This window comes from Kwoniella bestiolae, chromosome 1 (assembly GCF_000512585.2).
Source record: "Kwoniella bestiolae CBS 10118 chromosome 1, complete sequence".
In the NCBI taxonomy this organism is placed as follows: Eukaryota; Fungi; Basidiomycota; class Tremellomycetes; order Tremellales; family Cryptococcaceae; genus Kwoniella; species Kwoniella bestiolae.
Window position 1 is genome coordinate 7743912 of NC_089241.1, and position 20718 is coordinate 7764629.

The 20718-nt window shown below is 46.8% G+C and overlaps 9 protein-coding genes across 9 annotated transcripts; 5 read left to right on the top strand and 4 right to left on the bottom strand.

Annotated features, from left to right (window-relative positions):
* Positions 1-342: 342 nt before the first annotated feature.
* On the top strand, positions 343-1872 carry I302_102898 (uncharacterized protein; the record flags this gene model as incomplete). Its single annotated transcript, XM_019188266.1, has 6 exons — positions 343-508; positions 584-749; positions 818-1019; positions 1091-1105; positions 1188-1629; positions 1724-1872. 6 exons carry the CDS (start codon positions 343-345, stop codon positions 1870-1872), a joined length of 1140 nt encoding a protein of 379 aa, XP_019051144.1.
* A 514-nt stretch (positions 1873-2386) lies between these two features.
* On the top strand, positions 2387-3037 carry I302_102899 (uncharacterized protein; the record flags this gene model as incomplete). Its single annotated transcript, XM_019188267.1, has 2 exons — positions 2387-2629; positions 2822-3037. The coding sequence occupies 2 exons, from the start codon at positions 2387-2389 to the stop codon at positions 3035-3037; spliced, it is 459 nt and encodes a 152-aa protein (XP_019051145.1).
* A 642-nt stretch (positions 3038-3679) lies between these two features.
* On the bottom strand, positions 3680-4244 carry I302_102900 (ribosomal protein P1; the record flags this gene model as incomplete). The annotated part of the gene is made up of 4 exons (XM_019188268.1): positions 3680-3700; positions 3782-4024; positions 4102-4164; positions 4242-4244. 4 exons carry the CDS (start codon positions 4242-4244, stop codon positions 3680-3682), a joined length of 330 nt encoding a protein of 109 aa, XP_019051146.1.
* A 529-nt stretch (positions 4245-4773) lies between these two features.
* On the top strand, positions 4774-6160 carry I302_102901 (60S ribosomal protein uL30; the record flags this gene model as incomplete). The annotated part of the gene is made up of 5 exons (XM_019188269.1): positions 4774-4790; positions 4853-4868; positions 5057-5149; positions 5466-5632; positions 5701-6160. The coding sequence occupies 5 exons, from the start codon at positions 4774-4776 to the stop codon at positions 6158-6160; spliced, it is 753 nt and encodes a 250-aa protein (XP_019051147.1).
* A 580-nt stretch (positions 6161-6740) lies between these two features.
* On the bottom strand, positions 6741-7695 carry I302_102902 (uncharacterized protein; the record flags this gene model as incomplete). Its single annotated transcript, XM_019188270.1, has 2 exons — positions 6741-7334; positions 7477-7695. 2 exons carry the CDS (start codon positions 7693-7695, stop codon positions 6741-6743), a joined length of 813 nt encoding a protein of 270 aa, XP_019051148.1.
* A 720-nt stretch (positions 7696-8415) lies between these two features.
* I302_102903 (uncharacterized protein) lies at positions 8416-10736 on the bottom strand (the record flags this gene model as incomplete). Its single annotated transcript, XM_065869584.1, has 7 exons — positions 8416-9315; positions 9372-9500; positions 9565-9749; positions 9813-10119; positions 10208-10338; positions 10401-10473; positions 10548-10736. The coding sequence occupies 7 exons, from the start codon at positions 10734-10736 to the stop codon at positions 8416-8418; spliced, it is 1914 nt and encodes a 637-aa protein (XP_065725656.1).
* Positions 10737-11148: 412 nt separating this feature from the next.
* On the bottom strand, positions 11149-11935 carry I302_102904 (uncharacterized protein; the record flags this gene model as incomplete). Its single annotated transcript, XM_019188272.1, has 3 exons — positions 11149-11240; positions 11304-11361; positions 11423-11935. The coding sequence occupies 3 exons, from the start codon at positions 11933-11935 to the stop codon at positions 11149-11151; spliced, it is 663 nt and encodes a 220-aa protein (XP_019051150.1).
* A 288-nt stretch (positions 11936-12223) lies between these two features.
* I302_102905 (uncharacterized protein) lies at positions 12224-15644 on the top strand (the record flags this gene model as incomplete). The annotated part of the gene is made up of 14 exons (XM_019188273.1): positions 12224-12600; positions 12679-12753; positions 12813-13273; positions 13334-13398; positions 13448-13716; positions 13785-13878; positions 13942-14149; positions 14204-14319; positions 14373-14561; positions 14616-14735; positions 14789-14882; positions 14937-15061; positions 15117-15424; positions 15515-15644. 14 exons carry the CDS (start codon positions 12224-12226, stop codon positions 15642-15644), a joined length of 2631 nt encoding a protein of 876 aa, XP_019051151.1.
* A 2962-nt stretch (positions 15645-18606) lies between these two features.
* Positions 18607-19789, top strand: I302_102906 (uncharacterized protein; the record flags this gene model as incomplete). The annotated part of the gene is made up of 4 exons (XM_019188275.1): positions 18607-18750; positions 18794-19142; positions 19222-19584; positions 19662-19789. 4 exons carry the CDS (start codon positions 18607-18609, stop codon positions 19787-19789), a joined length of 984 nt encoding a protein of 327 aa, XP_019051153.1.
* Between the last annotated feature and the right edge of the window lie 929 nt (positions 19790-20718).

A 20718-nucleotide genomic window follows, 5' to 3' on the forward strand; every position in this document is an offset into this window, starting at 1 on the left:
AGAACCAGAACACACAATTGTTCCGTTCCTATTCCGACAAACGCCAATCCGGGAAAAACGGTGTTCGGCCGTAAACGTAAATGGTAAATTATGATGAAATGTCTAGAGATGTTTCGATGATGATCTGATTAATCAGCCTTTGGACGATAAGGTGGAGGGTCCAGCTTTGGTTTGTTGAATTAGTGAGGATTAACAACTGGGAGGGAAATGTATATATATGTACTGAGGTGTCCGTCACCTCTTGGCTATTCGAATATTCTCATCACTCTGACAAACCCATTATAATACTACACTCACTCAACTTTTCACTTGTATATAGATTCTTCTACAAATAACTGAAAAATGACCATCACCAACCCCAACTCCAAGCTGTTCGTACCCCTCAAAGCAGGTGCTTTGGACCTCAAACATCGTGTGGTCATGGCTCCCCTGACTCGATTCAGAGCTGAGAAGGGTACGGGTGTTCCTGGAGAATGGGCTGCAGAGTATTACTCTCAGAGAGCGACAGGTCAGTTTTACATCCTTTTTCTTCTCCATTACCCCTTGTAGACTAGGCTCTGTACTGATATGTTTTTTTTTGCAGATGGCGGTCTGATCATTACTGAGGCTACGTTCATCTCCGACGCTGCGAGGGGGTACGATGGTGTGCCCGGTATTTACACACAGGATCAGATCAAGGGATGGAAGAAGATTACAGATGGTGTTCACTTCAAGGGCGGGAAAATGGTCTGTCAATTATGGCATTTGGGGTGAGTCCATTTATCCACATCGAAGCAAGTGCCAATCGCAAACGCATACTGACGTTATAATGACTTAGCCGAGTTGCCAACCCCGAAGTTGCATCTACCATCTACGCCGCTTCTGATATCCCCGACCCATCGAATGAGGGTCCCAAACCTACTTTACACGTTATGACCGAGCAGGATATCGATAGGACCGTCGAGGAGTACGCTCACGCTGCCAGGTCGGCTATCGAAGCTGGGTTCGACGGTGTAGAAATCCACGGAGCTAATGGATATGTAAGTGGCGCAATACCTCAAATACCGACTAGCTTAGTGCTGACTCGACCTTCTCTCCTTGTTTTATATAGCTTCTCGATCAATTCGTGAGTTGTGCTTCTTCTGCTCTGATCTAACCTATATTACTCGGTAGTATGGATATCATACTGACAGATGCATTTGACACAGCTCCAATCAGTCTCCAACCAACGAACAGACCAATACGGCGGCTCGCTTGAGAACCGATTCCGATTCCCCCTCCGAGTCCTCAACGCCGTCTCCGAAGCTGTAGGCCCAGAGAAGGTTGGTATCAGAATCAGTCCATTCAGTACCTTCCAAGGAATGAGGGAACCAACCCCACTGGACACTTTCATCCCATGGACCAAAGCTATCGTCGCTGCTCAACCTAAATTAGCTTATATCCACGCCGTAGAAGCTAGAGCTACTGGAAATAAGGATCAACCACTTGAGGAGAGGGTGGCAGAAGACAATTTGGATGAGATTCGAAAAATCACCACGGACGCTGGGGTCAGGTTCATGGTGGCTGGTGGTTTTGCTAGTGAGGGTGGGTATCCCAAGGAACACGCAGAGAAACATGATGATTTGATTGCGTTTGGGAGGTTCTTTATCTGTGAGTTTGGACGTTCCACACCGTTCATTTTGCTCCATCTACTTCAGTAGGTGTTCAGCAGATCAAGAACTGACCGTCTTGTTTGATATCCTAGCCAACCCCGATTTACCCGCTCGACTCAAGAACGACTGGCCCCTTAGGAAGTACGATCGAGATACGTTCTACAGCCCCGGTCCAAAGGGATACGTAGATTTCCACGAGTATCAGGCTATCGCCCAGGACGATGCTGCTCATCCTCAATGAATGAGAGCGAAAATGTAGAGAATTGTAAGAGTAGGGGAATACTCGTTGTGGATTGACATACGAGATAGATTGTTCTAATAGCAGACAGTAGACAGTAGACAGTAGACAGTAGATAGTAGACAGTAGACAGTAGACGTTTAGCATCTTGTAGCACGTATTTATGCATCACAATAACATTGTCATGACATTCAGCCTGTCCGTTCCTTGAGCTCGCAAGTGTGCATAGCTAGCTATCTTGCACATATCGGCGACTGAGGATGGACTCGAAAAGTGGAGGAAGAGCATCAACATTCGGCCGATTAGCTTAACCTTTCCATGGTGAGCAGCGTCATACATCGTTTGCCACCCAAATCATCAATAATCAAAAATCATGACTCAATTACAGAGTATTCGCCATATAGACACAACTCCGTTATAACATATATTCCTCGATAGGGAGAACCACAGCGTTCTCAAAAGCCTGAGCAGAACATAGTCCTACCACATAGCCACTTTGCAGTAAACCCACAGCACGATGTCCACCATCGCAGAGACGTCCACCTCCACTTCCTGTCTACCCGAACAACTTCAACTCCAACCCGAAACGACAGCGACAGCGACATCGACATCTTCGAACCCAGAGGTTAGACCTACTTCATCGATATTCGCCCGAAATGAGGAGGCACCTATACATAATGTTCCAATGAGGGTCATCAGGCGACCTCTGCCTAGTGAGTTGGACGAGGGGAAAGTCCAGACGTTCATGGAGGAGATGAAGGTGAGTTTGGCCTTTCTTCTTGGATACGACGGTGTTGTGTACTCGCGTTGGATCCAGTGGGGGGATACAAGCAGCATATATCGAATGTTCACAACGGGCTGCATGCGAATATTTCTTCTTCTCCTCTGTTTTCCGCATTCTCTACCACGCTCTTGCTTGTGCCGCATATGTGCTGACTGATATTCTCAACAGGCAGGAGATACCTTCACCCCCATTGAAATAATCAAAGTCAAATCACCCTTGAAAATCAACCCCACAGGTCCAGCCGAGACTTTCTATTTCGCGATGGGTGGTTGTCATAGGTACGAAGCTACGAAACGATTGGGTCTTGAGACGATTAGGGCGAAGATTATAGAGGTACCTGCTAAGCAGATGAGGGTTTATTTGGGGGCGGGATCGCCTTTTTAAATATAGCTTATGGAGTTGGTACCTCGAGCTATGGTAGAGGTGCACTTTCACGTATCGGCCGGACAAATTGGTTGAAACTTGACGATACGTTGTATCAGATATCTAGATCCACAGATTTGAATCGATGGTGTACGGTTTCTGAGGAGAAGAGCTAGGGATCCAGGAGGTAGATGTAACACATAAACATATAGATAAATAGAAGATCATGATCACAGCCAATGTCACACACATATCATCACCAAATACTATCTTCAAACAGTCACCTTGTAGCGCGATCTGCTCGCAATCTTTGGCTATGAGTCCGACTTCGTAGTACCCAAGTAATGATCTCCCGATGTCAGCTCGACGAATCGACAGACCGCACGCATCATCTTTGATGTGCACGTGATATAAGAGGGTCATATGGGAAGGTAGAGGGTAATTGATCAGAACAGAGGGTATCAAGGTGCAGACTTCGATGAGGCTAGTAGTAAAGGTAAAGTCAGGTATGATAAGCCGGTGAGCTCATGTGAAGGCTTGCGTGCACTTGACACGAGTATGTAGAGAAGATGGCACCAATGCATAGGATGTGTATATACAAATTATACTTGGAAGACCAAATTCGGGTGGAAGGATTTTCGAAGGATAGATTTGACGAGATGTTTAGTCGAAGAGACCGAAACCCTGCGAACGAGACGATACACCATTAGTCTCTGATCCACTCACAAAGGAAGAAACTTATAGAGGGAAGACAAGACAACTCACCATGTCATCATCGGATTCCTCCTTAGCCTCCTCCTTCTTCTCCTCGGCAGGGGCGGCCTCATCGGCAGCACCACCAGCAGCGGCAGCGGCACCTGGGGCAGCAGCGGCGGGGGCACCACCACCACCGACGTTGGTGAGGAGATCCTTGACGTCTTTACCGTCGAGAGCCTTGGCTAAGAGGGAAGCCCAGATGGGTTCAACTTCGACCTTGGCGGCGGTAGCGAGAGAGACGATTTTGTCACCCTATAAATCACATCACAGACTATCAGCCTCGAATGCTTCTACTATGCTCCATGAGCTAACAAGAAAATGAAACCCACGGTGATCTCAATACCCTCGTCGGCGAGGATAAGAGCGGCGTAGGTAGCAGCGAGTTCGGAAGACTGTGAGTTAACGAAAAACAAGTTAGCTCTACCATCTCTGCTCCTACGTCTGCACACCAGGTAACACCAACACTCACCATTGTTATACGTAAACCAACTTTTAAGGATGGATGATCCAGGAATACGCTTAAAGATGTTTTGTGGTTGAAGAAGAGACAAGTTGTGGACGAGTGAAATGATGACTTTGAGCAATCCACTCGCACCTAGCACACTCTGCAACATTTGCCATGCACCAGCAGCAGCAAGCACTACAATGGTAAATTTGGTCCAGCAATCGAGTTTCGATAGCTTGGGTGAAATGTGGCACTTTCATGACGTGTAATACCCATCCGGCGCAGAATTACCTCCAAAATCCTTATCAAAATCTGTTCGGCGTTATCTCTCGGAGTTTGGGTTGAGCGAAAATTCACCACGTTTTAATACACCTGGCGGAATTCGCTCCATACAATCTCCTCCCATTGCACTCACTATACACTGTACGGTGGGATCTGTTCTCTCACTCTGTCGCTCCTCTGCTGGTTGTTGATTCTACGCAAATCTTCAATCTTAGAAAACCTTTAACCCTCCTCCTTCTTCTCCTTAACCTTCAAGTCTCATACATCATCAAAAATGGCTCCTTCAACCAGGTCAGTACGGCTCCCTCTTGATTTAACATGCGATAGTAGCTGACGTTCTGCTCTTCATGTAGTGTGCCTACCGCCGAGGTGAGTTGGAGTCTGGAGAAAATTTTAGAAGGTCAAGGAGGATGGCGAGGACTAGATGATCGACAATCCTGGGGGACACCCTCTCCCTCGCCGTCTGTTCGCCCACTCGCCATCCTCTCAGACAATGATTTGAGGAAGAGATAGGGATAGGCAAGATGGAGTACTGATATGGTATTTTCCGTTCATAGCAAATCGCCGTCCCTGAGACTTTGCTCAAAAAGCGAAGAACCAACGAGGCCACCCGAGAGGCCAAGTTGGCCGCTGCCGCTGAGGCCCGAAAGGTGAGTTGGGGTTTTGTCTGCGCCGCATTGTTGTTTCATCTAGTCAGATGTTAGATGGAGTAGGGATCAGATTAGGGATTGGGAGAAAATCTGAAAGGGATAGGAACTAGACTATGGCGGACATCACATATCATCTCACCACCACCATCATCGATGATGCACAACACCGACGTCTGTCGGCACACGGCTAGCTTAGGCGATGCTGCTCGTAATTAACCATCTTTCGGGGCTGAACTTTTTCCAACTATCTCGTCTTGTGATTGTTATGGTATTCCGAAAGGGATATATAGCTGACATCTACTTGTCACCGTGATAGGCCTCAAAAGCCAAGCGAAACGTCATCTTCAAGAGAGCCGGTGAATACGTACACGAGTACGTTCAACAAGAGAAGGAGGAGATCAGACTCAAGAGAGAGGCTAGAAAGACTGGTGACTTCTACGTCGGTGCTCAACCCAAGGTCTACTTTGTTGTCCGAATCAAGGGGTGAGTTGGTGCACTCAACAATCTTCAACCAGAAGTTAACACTGACATTTTTGTTTCTCGTGATTCAGTATCTCCAAGATCGCTCCTAAACCCAAGAAGATCCTCCAACTCCTCCGACTCCTCCAAATCAACAACGGTGTCTTCATCCGAGTAACCAAGGCTACCACTCAAATGCTCAACCTTGTCAACCCATACATCACCTACGGAGAAGTCAACCTCAAGGCCATCCGAGAATTAGTCTACAAGCGAGGATACGCCAAGGTCGACGGATCCAGAATCCCCATCACCGACAACTCGATCATCGAGAAGCAATTGGGCAAATACGGTATCATCTGTATCGAGGATTTGGTCCACGAGATCGCCACCTGCGGACCAAACTTCAAGCAAGCCACCTCTGCCCTCTGGCCATTCAAGCTCTCCAACCCTAACGGCGGATGGAGACCTAGAAAGTTCACCACCTACATCGAAGGTGGTGATACCGGAAACAGAGAACAGGCCATGTCCAAGCTCGTTCACCAAATGGTATAAGCGGGTTGTTGTGATGTTGTAGATGTTGGGATGAAGATGAGGATAGTTTAGAGTTTCGAGCTTTGCTTCTTTTGGGTAGAATCTTGGTTTCGCTCTTTACTGGTAGTAGTAGGATACGCACGGTTAGGGTGATGATTTATTTGATTTGCTCTTCCTCTCGCATGTAACCCAATCCACGATCAATTGTGTTGTGCCAGCAAGGTTTGGTGAGGTGCAGACTGGGGTGTTCTTTTTTTGCAATCTTGTGATCTAGATCGACCCGTGAGCAATCTAGGTTCGCAGAAAGTCCATTTTGTGTTCGAGACTCATCCACATGAAGCTGGCTTTCACTCGATGTTGAAGCAGCTGAAGACAGCAAGTGTGGCTCCTATCGACAGTAGCTAAGTTACGTTCAAACTTGGACTGGCTTCACTCCACATCATAAAGGAGGTCAGATATCGACAATTGACAGTCCCTCATGCACCGCGTTCTTCAACAACATCGACGAATGCATGATCAGATGGTTTGTGAGTTGTGAATCACAGTAGGTAGAATGTGAACCATGAATGTTAAAGTCATATCGTCCAGAGTACAGGACTCATCAAATACCCTCGAATTGATACTCCTTGAATCCCTCATTCCTATTAACCAACACCCTCCTATTCTCATTATCCAATACCACCTTTGTCTCCTCTCCTCCACGTTTGACTGTAGGTCGATCACTGTGGCCCTGTACGCCGAGCAAGGTACCGTCCCTCTTGAGTTCGTCCCATGTCAAATCCTTTTCTTCCTCCGACTTCTTAAGTGCACTACAACTAGTGGTGGTCTCCGGGATTGACGTCCCATGAAGAATAGCATGAGCGAATGCCTGAGCCTGTCCCACTTCGACCCCAGGAGCGACTTGGACAGCATGATCCGTCATTGTATGTTTGTTGACCCCAATGGTAGCCACACCGACAGAGCGAGTGGTACCCTCGGTAGGGGTGATATGGCCCGATGCAACTTCCACAAATACCAAATGGAGTTTATCGGAAATGGCATTAGGCCAACATCCCGTTATATCACCGGGAATCTTGAATAGCACGTCTTCGCATGACTGGGAGTTTTTTCCGTCGAATCGGATTTTCAAAGAGATGGATGAGGGAGAGATAGTGGATAGGGAGGGGCATTGGTGGCGGATTTGGGTGATCGTTTCCTGCGTATTGTCAACGAATAAGGACTTGTGCACTATCTCTCAGTCATATATGATTGATCCGACGTTATAGACTGGCGCATGGTTTTCAAAGTGGCGAATCCATGAGGAACCATGTCGGAAGCCAAAAGAATTTATAACTTACCTCCACGGTGGGTAAGATCCGCCCAATGAAAGCTTCGTCTTTCCTGGGAGGCAGGAACCTACATAACTTGTTCATGTCCACTCCTTTTTTGGTAGAAGCTTTCTTGCTGGAGGGCGACGGTTGTTTGGGAGTTTGTTGGGTGGCGGGAGCATGGGTAGAATGGGTAGGGGTAGGGGAAGAAGGGAATTCCATTTCGCTCAAAGTAGGACTTGATGTCATTTTGTTGTATTGTATTTGTTAGCTTTTGGTCCAGGTTGGATTTGGTTGATTATCGGGAGATATAAGTTAATAAGATCGTGAGTGAGATTAACAAATTGGCTTTTGAGTTGAGAGATTAGTTTTCGTTTTAGTCGAGCTGTCAAGTCAATCTGGATAGACTTGGTTTTTTATGGAATGAAAAGGAGAGAGGAGAGAAGAGTGTCGACAACTCCACTTGAGCCTTTTATATCCATTCTACTGCGCTCTTGGCCGGACGACGCTGTCAACTCGTCTCGATAGAGTGAGATGAATGGATCGAGAAGCTGTGTATGGGTAGAAAAGAAGTATAAGGGCGTCATATATGAAAGGAAAGTAGGGACATGAATGGATGGGGGATGACAATACATGTATACAGTTGCCATAGCCTACCTACCTACCTTTCGCCTTTGAAGAGTTTAAGGTAAGTTGGGTCACATCAAAGGATCATTTGACCTCACCGCGGTCGAGGGAACATGTTGCATAGGTGAGGTACCTTTATTCACCTTGCTGGTTACTGTGATACCATGTCAGAGGTTCACGCTTGAGGTTTGAAACGTCAGTTGGAGAAAGTCTGATCTGAATTTTGTAACTATTAGTAAATCATAAAGGTGTGATGGCGATCGTGTGTGTATCAAGAGGATACATATCCATCTGAATGGCAATTACCTTTATACACTTCTTACACTATCTTCTACGACATCCTCATATGAACAAAGTTACCCCATCCATCAAACCCCATATCGACCACTCTACAGCAATCCTCCATCTCTCATCAGCCACCAGCAGTCCCAGCCAAGAGGTGGGACCGACAGAAGGTACCAGCGATGAACATCTAAGTGCGAGATTGACCGCGGACCACAAAATCTTGATCATCGTGGTGTTCGCAATATCATAGTTTCTTCGGTGGAGATACAGGAGACATTTCGTGGCAGTATAGAAAGATTCGATGACCAGTACCCAGCGATGCAGTGATTTGAAGATACCAATATCGAGGTATAAATCCAGTATTGTCGGTACGATTATGTTGATCACCCCGCTGAATCTGACCATTAACGAGATCGCTCCAATTATATCTATTATCTCCCATTGATGACTTGGTTTCTTCCTGAGACTCGACTTGATGGGAATCCGATTCGCATTAGTTGGATTTAAGGTATTCGGAGTGGTACCGCCCAGACCCCATCCTGCCAATAAACTTTCTAATCCAGTTTCATCATTCTTGTTATGGAACATCCTCTGTTTGTTGGTCCCGAATTTATCCCAATCCTGCTTTGTCTGGAACAGATCCCCATCCCCATCTTCGCTCTGAGGTGAGAACATGGGATATCTTGATGGTTGTTGAGTGGGTTCCCAATCCATTGGTTCGGCATCTGCTTGAGGTTCGGGTAAGGGTTGGTGCAGAGAAGGTTGGCCAAATATTGGGTTCACACCGTTCTTTGTTTGAGTTGGGGTGTGGGAAGATAGCGATAGGGATGATATACCATTTGCATTCGATATCGATTGTGATGCGGGCGGGATGTCTGATGTAACGGAGACCGGACGAACGAGCTTGATAGCGATTGGCTGAGAGATCTTGATACTCATGAGAGAATGTAATAAAAGCTATCGCATGGATCAGCTTGACAGTCTTCTACGAAGTGTTGAGGAAGCCGACTCACTGCGATCTCAATAGCAAAGGTCGCTTGAAGCAGTTTCAGGGGATAATACGATAATTCTTGATCGCTGGTGACGAGACATGATGACATGCTTCCCATGAGTCTTGCAAGTGTGATAAGTAGCATATTACTCTGCGACAGGGCGTCATCCATCTATCAATATGAATCGTCACTGGTAGATATTCGATCGACTCACAATCCATGTACCCCTTCCTTCAACCTTCACTTTCTCCCTGTTCCGCACTCTTCTAAGCCAGTATGGATCCCACGCTATCCATATTATTGATAAAGCATTGAAGAGAAAGAGAGACATAGGTATACGCGGTAGAGTGGGCGGGCTGACGTTTAGAATCTGTTGTAAGCGAGATGGAGAAGCAGAAGCTAAAAGACCACTTTCATCAGCTTGATCATCGGGCTGCAATATAGAAGCTGAACATCGCTTACCTAAAACGCCTTGACCCATGCTCAGCCCTAGACTGATCCACCATAATATCCCTCTTATCCTCCATATTATCGTATCCCCTTTACTCACTCTTCCCACCTCCCCTCCACCTGATCCATCACCTCGACTAGGAGATCTAGCACCTCTGTCCAAAGCCGAACTCCACGCTTGGACCTGAGCTCTGTGGTCTGATTTGCGGAGCGCTTCATCTACTGCAGGTTGGCAGTTTCTGCATACTGGTGGATAGCGGGAATGGAGTTTGGCGAGGTAGTTGGGCAAGTCGGCGTAAAGCATGGGGTAGGAGGGGTCCTAACATTGAACGTTTTAGCTCATTAATTTCAGGCTGAAAGAGACGGGTCAGAGAAAGGGAAGAAGAAGCAGGTGATCGTTCACGTACATCATCATCTGGTAGATAGTTCGCCAACATGTTCATGATTAACGTCTGGTTTGCGAGGCAACTATGACAGAATAGTGAAGTCGAGGAAGATGAGGAAGAGGAAGAAGGGATGTGGGATGAAGAAGGTTTAGCTATTATCGTGCCCCTACATCAGCTACATTGTGTCTCAAGCTTCGCACGTAACATAGCTTACCTCTAAGAGAGAACGATCGTTCGTTATATGCTGTATCGTGCATCGCAGGTAGATCGGAAATCATCTCTCCTCGCTGCACCAGCAAAGGTGTCAGCTATCCTTCCTGCCACCCCAGGTTGACGAAACAGCTGCAGGTCGAGGACCCACCTCATCTTTGATATTCCAGCAACCACATCTATCGCACTGCCAGTTCCACTTGGTTCCTACTTCTGATATCCTGTTCTTCCCTTTTGGACTGCTGTTTGAGGTAGAAGGATGAGGTGGAAGAATCGAGGGCGAGAGACAGAAGAAGCATTGGACCGGGACTGGCCGGGTTGAAGAACGGAGGAGAGGCATGATACCTGCTCTCGCCAGGAATCCAACTGGGTGCGCACATGCAACGTAGTTTCTACCAGCCAGTGATGAGAGGGTTAACAGGTGAGGTTGGTATGAATGTATGTATATATTTGAATTTGAATACGAAATGTGAATGAGACTGTGTTGTTGTTCTTAGACATGTATGACGCGTGTTTCACCATGACTTTCTCAACTTTTTTGGCAAGACCAAGTCAGGCAGTGAACACGACGTTCTCGATGAATCCAGGAGAAGGAGAGGACAAGGTAATCTATCCTTAACAGCAGTGACTTCGAGGACGGCAAGGCAAGGCGAAAGGGTATAGTAATGCATACATAGGATAGAATGGAAAGCATAAATGCAAGCACTAATAAGATATATGCTCCTTCCTGACTCGCCCCTCCTGATCAATCCTTACTGTCGACCTATAAGCAGACCGACTTCATCTACGTCATCCTTCTTCTGCCCGTTTGTCTGCTTCTGGGGATCACTATATATATCAATACCTACGAATTAATAAAGATAAATCAGCTTGAGATATATGGCGAACTATGTTTCGGGGGACTCACCAGCTGCTAAAGAGTCGATGAGAAGCTGCAGTCGTTTCGGTCCCATCGTGGGATCAGCCTACGAACGAATCAAATATTAGCCTCTGTGCATTCACCAGATCGAAAGTAGCTATACTCACCGTCCTCATCTTCTCCAAATCCCCTCCAAAACCTTCAACAAGCTTATCCATATATACCGTCCTAAACTTCTGTCTCCTCTCTTCCTCTTCCTGCTTGTCTGTGCTCTTCCCTTTCATCCTTGAAATGAGGAACGAAGGTATATCAGACGGAGGGGGTGAAGGCGAGTTGGTAGGGTATCTCGTACGTATTTTAGATTGTTTGACTATGGTAGATGGTCCAGCTTTGGGTTGATCGATCTCTGATTCACTTTCACTCTCACTTTCTGATTCCGACTCCGAAGAAGAAGATGACGACGATGAGGATGAGGATGAGGATGATTCCGAGGAGGAGGAAGATTCGCCATCTACTTGCATGGCCTGAGCCTGTACGGCCGGTTTGGGAGGAACGACCTCTTCATCTGAACTTGAGGAATCATCTGAAGAAGATGAAGATGACTCGTAAGCTTGTCTTCTCCTACGTTTTCTGGATCGTCTGTTGGCTTTTGGCGCTGCTCTCGGTACGGGCGCTGACATTGTTGCTGTTGATATGGACAGAGTGGGAGTTGAGTGGAAGATGAGAAATGGCTATTGTCGTTGCGAGAACTCAAGAAGTGGACTGGGGAATCTCAACTTTTGAAAACATGCAACTCTGTCCCACGTGGGTTGGTGTTCCTGATGACGGAATCAAATATCACTTACCATTTGCCACCGAGGTTGACTAAGTTACCTCATATCACACCTCTCTCTTCTCAATCCATTATCAATCTTTTCTCATCATCCTCTTCACTCTCTTTCTACTCCTATCAGCAGGAACAGAGCAGAATGAGCAGATCACCCTCCCCAGCCTCATCTCTAGACTTCTTCGAATCCGACCCATCTTCAGAGGAAGAGTATGTCCCAGTCCGACGACCACGTAAAGTCGGACCTGCAGCAGGGGGTTCAAAGAAGTTATTAGGTGGTGCAAAAGCTGGTGGACCAAAGATCAAGATCAATCTGGGTGCATTGCAACGTGCCAAAGATGTGGCGATTGCTCATCCTGCTGATGGACCGATTGAAGAGGATGATTTCGGAGTAGGGGATGAGGATGATGAGGGTTATTTCGACGGGATGATTGGAAAACGTGGGATAGATCTGTCGAATCAGGCGTTGAAGTCTGATCATTCGTTGAGGCCTCTTTGGGTGGATGATAAGGGGAATATGTGGGTCCGCTTTCTATTGCATGTACAGATCTTTATGGACTGAGTACACCACTTACGAAGTTTCTTTTGGCTTGTCAGCATTGTCGAAGCTTTCGCACCTTTCGCAAGACAAGCTCAGGATTTTTTAGTAGCTATCGCTGAGCCGGTCTCACGGTATGCTACCCCTCCCTTTCTGCTACGAAAGATCCGAGCCAAGCTGACCATCCTCGCAGTCCGTCCCTAATTCATGAATATCGAATCACTAAGCCATCCCTTCACTCAGCCATGTCAATCGGATTAGAAACCAAAGTAGTCATAGAAGTACTATCCCGTCTGTCCAAAACGCCCTTATCGACAAGACTAACAGCAAGAATCGAAGAATGGACCGCATCGTTTGGAAAAGTCCGATTAGTACTGAAAGATAATAGATACTTTCTGGAGACTAGTGTACCCGAATTTCTTCAGACTCTTATGACGGACGAGGTGATTAGAGATTGCAGAGTTACGAGGGAGATCGAAAGTGGACCTACAGTCTTTGGAGCGGAGCAGACTGCTAGACCAAGGAGAGATTATGCGATTCCTGGAACTGAGGAAGCGAGAAGAGCGGAGAGAGGTGAAATTCAGGCGGATGATATCGGTCAGCAGGGGAGGGACAACGATGCGTTGTTGGGAGCTGTGATTGGGATAGGGGAAGGTGAGCTCGGACTTGCAAATGCGTCAGTTCACTGTAGCTGATCAAGTACCTGCTGCACAGCCGATGAGATGGATGATGAGGATGACGCCGTACACTCGTTTGAAGTGGCTGGGGAGAGAATGGAGGTATGTCGTATCGATCCACCACGGGATTTCATGTCTGACCTTGTCCCAGGATGTAAGAAGACGATGTAAAGATATCGATCTTCCGGCGTTGGAAGAATACGATTTCAGAAATGACTCTGTCAATCCCAACCTCGATATACAGCTTAAACCCATGACTGTCATCCGACCCTATCAGGAGATGTCTTTAGCCAAGATGTTCGGTAATGGTCGTGCTAGATCTGGTGTTATCGTGTTACCTTGTGGTGCTGGTAAGACTTTGGTCGGTATCACTGCAGCATGTACGATCAAGAAAAGTGCATTGGTGCTTTGTACTTCGGCGTAAGTTGGATTCGTATCATTCGTCTGATCAGTATGCTTTGTCAGCTCACTTGTGCGTTATGCTACAGAGTATCTGTCGCTCAGTGGAAACAGCAGTTCCTCCATTTCTCGAATATATCTGAACGTCAGATCTGCGCTTTCACTCAGGGAGAGAAAGAAATGGTATGTCAGCTATCCGGTAAGCGTGCGAGGAAAGCAGTAGCTAACCATGGATGATGTCACTAGTTCACGACACCAGCCGGTATCGTCATCTCTACATACTCTATGATCGCCAAAACTGGTAAACGAGCCCACGACGCCGAGAAGATGATGCAATTTCTACGATCGAGAGAATGGGGTTTCCTACTGCTCGATGAGGTGCACGTAGCTCCCGCTGATATGTTCAGAAAATGTATCAACAACTTTAAGGTACATGCTAAGCTGGGGTTGACAGGTGAGCTGCGAATGCAGCATCGTCGCGAGTAGCTTGCTGACGGGCAACCTATAGCAACTTTGGTCAGAGAAGACGATAGGATCGGTGATTTGGGATATTTGATTGGTCCTAAGTTATATGAGGCGAATTGGATGGATCTAGCGAAGAATGGACATATCGCCACGGTTCAGGTGAGTTTAGCTGAGACATTCATAGGAACGACCCGTAGCTAACGTTGTCATAGTGTGCCGAGGTCTGGTGCCCGATGACACCTGAATTCTATCGAGAATACCTGCGGAACCCATCTCGAAAACGAATACTACTGCACGCTATGAACCCGAATAAGATACAGGCTGCTCAGTTCTTGATCAACTACCATGAGAGTCGAGGAGATAAAGTGATCGTGTTCTCGGATAACGTGTTCGCTCTTGAGGTCAGCTCTCTTCATGGTCGATATTTCGAGGACAAAGCTGATATTTTGGATCAGGCTTATGCGAAGAAGCTTGGAAAATCGTTCATCCATGGTGGTACACCTGAAGGAGAACGGTTGAGGATTTTGTCGAGGTTCCAGCATGATCCGCAGCTGAACACCATTTTTCTGTCGAAGGTGAGTTGATCGCGTCTGTCCTAGTCCCCACATAGCTGACGCATAGTTTTAAGGTCGGAGATACATCCATTGATCTGCCCGAAGCTACATGCTTGATTCAGATCTCCTCTCACTTTGGTTCTCGTAGACAAGAAGCACAGCGTTTAGGTAAGCTACCGGTCGCGTTGGGTAGTCACTTAGCTTATGCTATTCTCAACTTAGGGCGTATCTTACGAGCCAAACGAAGGAATGACGAAGGTTTCAATGCTTTCTTCTACTCGCTCGTGTCTAAAGATACTCAGGAGATGTACTATTCGTCGAAGCGACAAGGGTTCTTGATTGATCAGGTCAGTCATGTTATTGACGATTGTAATCATTTCTTGAAGCTGACATAACACATAGGGTTACGCATTCAAAGTCATTACCGAGCTACACGGCCTCGAAGCGATGCCCAACTTGGTTTTCCCGACCAAAGCTCAACAAATATCGTTATTGGAAGAAGTGTTAAATACTGGTGATGCAGCAGCGGAAACTGCAGATCACTATATGAGGTTAAATAATGGGAAACACATGAAACGACCGGCCGGAAATCAGCCTTCATCTCTATCGAACTCAAGCTCTATGCCTGCTGTGCAGAGGTTTACTGCTCCCTTGGAGCATCTATCGGGTGGTCAGAATTTGAGTTATAGAGAACAGAATAAATCGGTAAAGTGAGTTTGAAAAGTTTTTTCCGTACATCCAACTACATGACGTGGGGGCGAAAAGAGGGGATGCTAATGTACGATGATTCGGTATAACAGCAAGGAATTATCAAGAGAAGATAGACAGAATAAGAGAGATAGAGTTGGGGGAAAGGAACAACATTCGTTGTTTAAGAAGAGAAAACAGGAGCTGGATGCTATCAAGAAACAACGTGCGACTGGTAATTAGCTTTGTCTATGATCCGAAAAGAGCCTTTTGGTGTACCGATGATATCCTTCGATTGAGGTGGTTTGATGTTTTCAATGTAGCCAAGATAAACTGTAAGCTTGATTATTGCGAGTTCGTGGAAGTAGTAAGAAGAGAATCATGTATATATGTTGTAACGTCATCCACCCCCCCTTTACGTGCAGTAGGACCTACGGTGTAAGAGCGCGATTTTTCAGTTGCCCTTCAAGTGCTTGCATGCATGCATTTACATGATCTTCGATCGTGAATACGTCTCCACAGCCAATGACCTCTTCCTGACCAAGTTTGAGAATTGGTTCTGAAGTGTGATGACCTGCTATATCGCCGGGAAGTTTTCCCAGCCAAATTTTGGCTGGGGCTGACTTTGTTGGCTTCTACAGCAACAATCAAGTCACATGCATACATATGAAGGCAACTAGCAAACTCTCAAGTTGGGTCTGATCCCATGTGCCAAGTCTCATCGCTCAAGTAATGTCCTTGCACGGACTATAGCTATATCAAAATTTGCAGTTTTACAAGATGGGCGCCACATGCACATAAAGGGGGGGTGGTCCAGAAAGGGGGTGGATGACGTTATGTATGTCTTTATGGTCAGAACAGAATAGTTCATACACCGTTAGCCGGAGCCTGAAATATGTTGAAGGAGGACTGGTCGATCGACTCACTGCATTGACAAAGCCCTTGAGGCGACGACAAGTCAGCAGCGACAATGAACGACTCAAAACGGATTGAGGCTGAGTTACTACAGCAAAGTACGAAACTCCGAGGTCGGTGATCGAAAATACCCTGCCCAGTTGTCATTCAGTCCTCTGTCGAAAGAAAGAGACAATGGAACGATGATTAAAGGGTCCTTCGGGGGATCAAGATTCCTGGTCGCTTCATCAGTCGGTCCTACAATTGGAAACAAAATGTTTCAATCTCAGTCTGCGGGCTATTCACTCACAAATAGGACATATCCATTATGGTCCTATGTTATAAAAGTGACCTCTGAATTTTAGACATTGACAGCTCGCCGCTTCGATTTCATTAATTTTAGTCATACCACTTTAAGCCATGTCGTTCGCTGCCATGATTGAAGAAACCAATATAAGCAACAGCTCAACGTTGCGTAGCGACGAGAGGTCACGGTATCAACTAGATTCCAGCGGTCCACTATCTGTGGAACAGCAAGAAAGGCTTGAGGGGATCAAACGTGCATTCGAGGTACGCCCATGATTCATTTGAGCCGAGATCCTACTAAATTGTAGTTTACATAATCTAGGCTCCCAATTCGCAGTCCGTCCTTGCGACTGTCAGTGGAGGAAGTTCGTTATCGCCATATGAAGACCAGGAAGATATCTTCTACCCGCCGCACGAGGATATTACCATATCGGACGAATTTTTCATTCACATGGCGACTCCGGGAGCCTCGCATCTATATACGATGTCAGGCGGTGAGGCGACCCATCTATCTGACGGAGAGTCGGACGATGATGATCGAGTTGACAGACCGGGTATGCCTCACCATACCTCAAGTGGACTCAGGGTCGCGACCCGGCAGACTTACGAAGATAATACTAGCCACCTGGGGATTATCGCTGACATGGAGACTTTCCGGAAAAGAGCTTACAACTTGAGCCAGCTTGCTGATGAGTCTCAGAAAACGAGTTCGGAGTGTTTAAGCCTCCTAAACAAGGTTTTGAATCCTCAAACATCGACTGCGATATCAGTCTCTTCCTGATGAGTCGAGATGTCAGTTCCTCCTTTTTGCGCAATTTGGTGTGTGTTGGTCTGTAAATCTGGCGGTCAAAGATGTTTTGGGATTCGATTCATACGTTACCTTGGGAGTTTCTTTTACATACGTTTTCGACGACTTTGAATCAATGCACAGCTGCTAGGTGTCCAGGCACTGCTCTTTTTTTATAACTGAGGTAGAGTATGGTATGCCTGAAGACTTTTCGGCCACACCTACTCCGACTCAAAGTGACGCCAACCACAAAAACCGACTTCAGACAGCATCACCCTGATTTTTCCATCTTACACCCTCAAGCTGATGCTCGCAAGTTAGGCCTCGCCAAGTGGAACATAGATACATATCTCATGCAGTTACCGCATCTCCTGGTGAGCTGTGCATGAAACACCCGCAGAAGAGGTCGGATAGTCCTGCAAATCCCCCTTAGACTCATCGGCTCCTTCCTCAGTCCCTTTCCCCTTGGTTCCTGGCACTTCAGCATGAGTTTGGACAAGACTTATCGAAACTGAAGCCCAGTCTTTATGCTGGCTGCAGGACTTTACTGTATAGTCCGACACATCAACTTGTACGACTCATGATTGTATCGGTCTCTGAGATCACGAAGGTCCCCGATACCATGTCCTTCCATCTGGAATAACGGTAAGCTCCAATCTGTCGGAAGGGAATGGGTACAGGATCAACTGTGTAACATTGAGATCATAGCGACTTACTGGTCACGATTATGCAAACTTCTTGAAAATCGCTTGATGTGTTGAGAGTGGGGACGGCCATACTAGCGGCACACAACAGATGATGACTGGCTTAAAACGTGGAGTCCGATCGACTCGGATTTTCCATGCCGAATATATAACACGTATCCGTCCAAGTGTGTCATCTAAGTGTTTTGGGATGACTTTCACTGGACCAGCATCTACCAGCATGTTCTGAAAATCCTTTGTGCAGCTCGCTTGATGTAAATGGTTGTTATCTGTCCTTGACTCTCTAGTACCCATCCTAACATACAGCATGTCGTCTTTCAACCGTTTGAGAGCCAACGCCTTCCTTTCACTTTGCGGTCCGCGAAACTGCTAGCGTTCTACTTTCCGACAGGCGCAGGCATATATATATATATTGCTTACCAGGGGATCTGCGGTTTGCGACACACCGGTGCATCAGGTTCTGTAGATTCTTTCCCCTCATTCAATCATGGACACGGCAGACCAGGTGACCCATATGGACGAAGTGGATCAAGATACTGACAATGTGGACGAGACCTCATTCTTTCCACCACCCGATATGACTCACACCGATTTTGTCTCTTTGAGCATCAGACGTCACAGCCTTATGAGTGAAGGTGGAATCGACGGTACCCATATGGTGAGCAGACTCCCACATGAAGCCTGCTGAAAGTGTGAAACAGGATACTTCGGGGCTCGTGGACTCAGCAATCAGTACTCCTTGTTCGTCAGATTACCTCCATGATGGTTTGTCAGAATCCACATCTCCCGATACTGCCTATGAGGGTCCTTCAGCAGTATATTCTGACCATCCGACGCTGAATGTGACTGCTATCGCACAAGGGGATGGGATGTCAGGAACAGCTACCACTAAATCAACCTTACGAAAGCTGTTACCGCGGAGTGACCTGGAGTCTTCTTCGGAAAACACTAACATAGGTCCCATCCAAGTTGAACTGCCTCGCGTCAAGTCTGATGACTGCAAGGAAGAATCACTGGCCCGCCCAGTCAGGAAAACAGACAAGATTAAGAGTGAGTCAAATCACCTCTGAATCCAGCTTTCCCATGTGGGTCTGGGACCTTATTGATGAACAACCTCATCTGATCGAAGCACGAGTATGGTCTCAAGCCCAAAGGGATAAGCGAGGAGAATGGCGAAGGAAGGCTGAGGCTACGCTCTCACAGCTTCAAACTTATCGCTCGCAGAAACAAGCGGAACTGGAAACCTTGAGGTCGAAAACGCGATACAATATTGGACAAAAGGTGTTCCAGGAAAGCTCGGCACCTATATCTCATGATCCGAAGGCTGTTGCGTCGTGTCTGGACAAAATTGCCGACACCATCTCTCTCCTAAATGAAGAATGGAGCCATCGTACAAGCTCCAAGGATAGAAAGATATCGAGAGAAGCAGCCGAATCAGAACTTAGAAGCTCGAACACGATGCAGCCCGGACCGGAGAAAAGACGGATTAGGAGTGAGCACCCAGTACCACGAGAAATCACAAACTCGATCCTTGTGTTCAGGTGTTGCTGACCCCATTTGTGTTTTCAGACAGGCTTCAAGCGGCTTTGTCCCGCTATGGGAGAGACGATAAGGAACTCGAAGTCCTGCGGAAAATAGATACTGTACAGAGAGAAAGCGAGAGCTTGGATTTGCAACTGGAGGAATTTGTCTCTTAGGACGCCCATGATTGCATTTGATGTGTGGCGGTATGAAACCTTAGGCATGACAGTCTTAGTGGGGTTCATAAAGTGTCTGGAAGCGGACAGCTGCGCTTACTCTAGAGTAATGGGGTATATCATGAATGGCGACTAAACCTGTGCACCCATCCCAAGCTTGAATGGACTGGATCCAAGACACGAAACTTCTTCATGATTCGGAATGACGTAATTCTGACCTTTGTAGCAAGTATGGAAGGTATCTCAGTGGGTCAACAAAAATTGCGCAGAGGGTAGACATCCTTTGAAAGATATCTTCTGACACGACTGGCTGCAGCCCTTTCAGACAATACAAAAACGTCGGAAACAGTCACAAGTTGCTGGCTGCCCAGTCTCGCTAATACGCGGACGACAGAGCAGAAGAGCCTTTACAGGATCTAAAGGACACCTACAGAGAGTGCACGGTCCTAGATATGGAGATCGACACGTTTTCTCACAGATATAATGACCGAGCTTGATTTCCCAAACACAGACATTCGAGTGCGGCGAATATCAGATTATATAATGGATGTCTGCAGGATGGCCGTTGCGTAAACAGCGTGTGGAGAAACAATGCCACGGAGCCACTTCTCATTCCCATGCAGTCCGTGCTATCACGGGTAGTACACCATGTAAGACACGTCTGAACATTCGTTACAAAGCAAGATGCTACTTGATTCATGCACCAGCACAACAATGACGCTTTCGCCGCCAAAGGATTGATACCTGAAGCGGTGATTGATGATAGGTCCTTTGTGATCGATGCAGCGGAGTTTTAGAGAGCTGCTTTGGGGAAAGTCCGCCCCCAATGTATCCTCGAGCCAGATGATTGACATACCTGCATTGTAGCTGCATATTTTAGGACTTCCCATTTTACATTCCACAATTACCTGATATTCTAAGCCTAAACC